This window comes from Gavialis gangeticus, unplaced genomic scaffold (assembly GCF_001723915.1).
Source record: "Gavialis gangeticus isolate Ggan-Ray unplaced genomic scaffold, GavGan_comp1, whole genome shotgun sequence".
In the NCBI taxonomy this organism is placed as follows: Eukaryota; Metazoa; Chordata; order Crocodylia; family Gavialidae; genus Gavialis; species Gavialis gangeticus.
The window spans coordinates 53428802-53433339 of NW_017729004.1; the positions used below are offsets into that span (position 1 = coordinate 53428802).

At 42.4% G+C, this 4538-nt stretch overlaps 1 protein-coding gene across 1 annotated transcript in view; it reads left to right on the forward strand.

Moving 5' to 3' along the window:
* The window catches only part of CDK14 (cyclin dependent kinase 14), an 869337-nt gene that overhangs the window by 590254 nt on the left and 274545 nt on the right, over window positions 1-4538 (forward strand). Inside the window, 1 exon segment of the mRNA XM_019508390.1 lies at window positions 3441-3504. Within this exon segment, the coding sequence (XP_019363935.1) occupies window positions 3441-3504 (64 nt within the window).

The window sequence follows — 4538 nt, forward strand, 5'->3', positions numbered from 1 at the left end:
AAATCTGTCTGATGCCCTGACCTGTTAGCTTGGGAGGTCTGCTTCCTGCCAGGAGTCCAAATCCAAGACATTATGGAAGAGACTCATCCAGCCCTCTGACTACTATTCCATGCTGCTCATCCACAGGGGCCCTGATACTGCCAGGGGCAACCTTGAGCAGATAAAAAATGACTACACATCTCTGGGTGCAAAGGTGAAGGGGACAGGGGTCCAGGTAGCGTTCTTGTTGATGCTTCTAGTCGAGAGTAAAGGCCTGGCTAGGAGTAGACACATGTGGCTGCATAGATGTGTCACCAGCAAGGCTTTGGCTTCTTTGATCATGGAGTCCACCAGATGACACAACGAGGACACAACTTCTGATGAAGAGAGGGAAGATTGCCTTCGTGTCCCAGCTTGCTAACCTAGTGAGGAGGGCTTTCAGCTAGGTTCCTTGAGGTATGGAGACAAAAGCTGAGAGGAAAGTAAAGAGCCTGCAGACCTGGATAAAAACATAGTAAGCAAAAACAGTGTCTCAGGAAGAGGATAGGATAGTCAGATACCTGAAATGTTTGTACAGTAATGTGAGAAGCATGAGGAACAAAGAGAGAGAATTATAGGTCCCAGTACAAGCAGAGAATTATGATGTAATTGAATTATGGAGACATGGTGGGATAGTTCACATGACTGGAGTGCTGCCTTGGATAAGTATAGCTTGTTCAGGAAGAATAGACAGGGGAAAAAGGAGGCAATGTTGCATTATATAAAGTTGATGTACATGTGTTCAGAGGTGCATTAGAAGGTGAAAGGTAGGCCTGTTGAAAGTCTCCAGGTAAAGATCAGAGGGGAGAGCAGCAGGGGGGATGTCATGGTGGGTGTCTGCTACAGGCCTCCGAACCAAGAGGAGGAGGTGGACAAAGTCTTCTTTAAACTAGTGATGGAAGCTTCCAGATTGCAGGACTTGGTTCTTATGGAGGACTTTAAATAATGGGACATCATTTGGGAGGAAAAGTGCACAAGCAGTCCAGCAAATTAGTGGAGTGTGTTGGGGATAACTTTTTGGTGCAGATGGTAGAAAGGCCAGTGAGGAGAGAATCTCATCTTGATTTTAATGCTCGCAAACAGGAAGGTAACTTGAGTGACAGTGGCCATTAAATGAAAGAGTTCATGATCCTAAGGGGGAGAGCAACAGAATAAGGACACTGGACTTCAGAAAAGAATCTATAACAAACTCAGGCAGTTGGTGGGCAGAATCCGTTGGGAGGCAAGTTTGAGGGGAAAAGGAGTCCAGGACAACTGACTGTAATGAGGCCCTCTTAAGAGTGCAGGAACAAGCTATCCTGATACGACAGAAGAATAGGAAGTGTAACAGAAGGCCAACCTGGTTAGACAGCAATCTCTTCAATGAGTTGCAACTCAAAAAGGAATCCTATAAAAATGGAAACTTGGTCATAATATTAGGGCAGAGTATAAGAGTATCTCATGGGCATGCAGAAAGAAGATTGGGGAGGCCAAGATGCAGTTTGAGATGCAGCTGGGAAGAGACAATAAAAAGGGATCCTACAAGTGTGTCAAAAGTAAGAGAAAGACTGGAGAAACCATAGGTAGACTCTTACTGAATGCAGAAGGCAGTCTAGTTATGGATGATTCAGAAAAGGCTGAAGTATGCCCTTTTTACTTCAATTTCCATAACATTCCAGTGTGCCCTTATTGCCAAGAAGGCTAATTGCATACTGGCCTGCATTGGTAGGACTGTTGCCAGCAGGTCAAGGGAAGTGATACTTCTCTTCTGTTCAGCACTGGTGAGACCACATCTGGAGTACTGTGTCCAGTTTTGGGCTCCCCACCACACAAAGGATGTGAACAAATTGGAGGAGGGTAGTAGAATGCTGGTACAGGTTACCCTGACAGGTTGTGGACTGTCCATCCTTGGAGGTTTTTAGCACCTGGCTAGACAAACCTTGGCTGGAATGATCTTGTTGGGGATGGTCCTGGTTTAAGCACAGGGTTGGATTGGATGACCTCCTGAGGTCCTGTCCAACAATAATTTTCTATGATCCTATGATTCTTGTTCCAAAAAAAAAAGGCAATAACATCCTGGCTGATAGGAGTGTCACCTGCAAATCACTTCAAGAGAAGTGATTCTTCTGCTGTATTCAGGACTGGTGAGGCCTCTGATCTGGAGTACTGTGGCCAGTTTTGAGCCTCACATTTCAAGTAGGATGTGAACAGTTTTGTGCAGAGTCCAGCACATAGCAGCAAAATGTATTAGGGTTCTGGGAAGCAAAATTTAGGTGGAAAAGCTGAAAGGCCTAGGATTATTTCATTTGGAGAAAAAACTGAGGGGCCATTTGAAAAGTCTTCAAATAGGGCGAGTACAGAAAAGATAGATATGGGCTTTTGTCTGTGGTAGTAGGGGCAGGACAAGGAGCAGTGACCTCAAGCTTCAGGAGGAGAAATTTAGTTTGGTGATTAGGATGAACTTGCTGACTATGAGAGTAGTCAAGCTTTGGAATAGGCTACCTAGAGAAATTGTGGAATCTCCATCCTTGGAAGTTTTCTGGAGCAAGTTAAACAGGCACTTGGTTGAGATGGTCTACTCATGGATGATCCTGCTTTGAACAGAGGGCTAGACTAAATGACCTTGTGAGGTCCCTTCCAGTCCTACTTCCCTATGAATCTATGACTTTTGGTTGGTGCCACACTGCTGGAGCAATTGCATGGCTGTGGCTGTGGCTGCATCTGCAGTAGCAGCAACCTGTTCTTTCCAGTGACCCTGCCTCCAAGTCAGGACTCAGAGCAGCTGCCCCAGTTGCCCTGCCTTAGTTACACCACTGTGCTAAATTACTGTGTTTTATCTTCTACTTACCCTGGATAGAACAGACATAAAACAGCTAATGCAAATCTGATGATAAATGATAAATCTTTTTCCCATCTCTTAATTCAGTATAATCTGTTAATCTGCCCCCATCCTTCATGTAATCTGGCTCATAATGCAGTCTTCATCCTTTGTGTATCTTTTCTGTCCTAACAGCAGTTGTGCAAGCTCCTATATAGTTTAAGTTGTATGCATCTATTCAGTTTATTAATGAGTACAAAGATTTTTCTTTCTAATAACCTCAAAGAACTAGTCTCTGCAATTTCTACTGTCTGTGATGTACTAATAGGTTGACATTTGTCAATAGGAAATCAGCTTTAATATATATAGATGATCTAGTTCATTAGTGAAGGTTGAAGGAATGGGAGTCAGAGCAGCTATATCTACTCTCCTGTTTGTCATTGACTCATTTGTGATGAGTCGATTAACCTTCCTCTTCATTACAATATAAACTTTAATTAAGCTTCTATAAAGTGCTTTGAGATCTTTGGAAAAATGGCTCTATATAATTGCCAAGCACGAGTAGGCTATAAATTAAAGAGTCTTTCTCTCTCTCTGTCTTCCCCCTCCTCCCCTTTGCTAATAGGTGCTTGGAACGCCAAATGAAGACACTTGGCCAGGAGTCCATTCTTTACCCCATTTCAAACCAGGTAGGTTTAAACAAGTTCTTAAGAATTCCCTTTCCAGAAATGCATTTCAAAGTCTTACTTGCCAGCTGACAGCAGTGTTGTGAAAAAGACACTTAGGAATTTTTGGCACGTTAACATACTTGCTAGTGGAGCTCTATAGCACTGTCTAAAATAACCTGAATAGTGTTGGAGCAAACGCCTTATCAGCATACAGCAATGTATTCACTTTACACATTTCATTGTGCTATTTTTTTACTTCATTTTATGCATCTCTGTGTGCTGTTTCTTTTTTGTTTTTTGTTTTTTCATTTTTGGTATAATCTGTACACATTGGAGCATATTCAGGTAGCAGATCACTACTAAGCCTCTTATATTTTCAGTTGGTAGTAGACCAACGTGGTACAATATTGTTGGTGAGCAGTTACTTTGGGTGTTTTTTAATGTATCAAAGGAGGAAACCAACATGATAGAAGAGGAAACTGGAGATGCACATCCTTCTGGTATTAGATCCTCCCATTGCCAGTATTTTGTTTGTTGTATTTTCAAATATTTTCAAAATCTAGGTTTAAAATGACATAACTCACATTGCTTCTAACATTACTTTGGAAAAATGTTTCTCCAGATTTAATAGATCTTTCTCTTAGGAAGTTTCTTTTGTGATTTAGCACAGTCCAAATTCTATACTTAGTTAATGTTAATAACTAACTAGTTTCAAATATAATTGTTCTCCATTCTCTATTTCTTGTTACACTCTAGGGCTAAGTACAGAGATTCAATAAGCACAAGCCTGAATTGATTCAATCTTTGCAGGGTAGTCTAACCTGTGTAGATTGAACTAATTTAAAAGTGAATAGACATTCATTTTTTATTCTGGAAATGGAGGCATATGCCTGCAGTGGCTCAGGCTAGAAGCTAGGGGGTGGTAGCCCAAGCCTTCCCTTCTCTTCTGCAGTGGCCAAGGGAAGCTGAGTTGGGGAGGGGTGTAGCCAGGGCCTGGCAGGCCTGAGTATGATTGGGGAAGAGTTTAAATCCCCCACCCTGGCCTTCAGGGACCC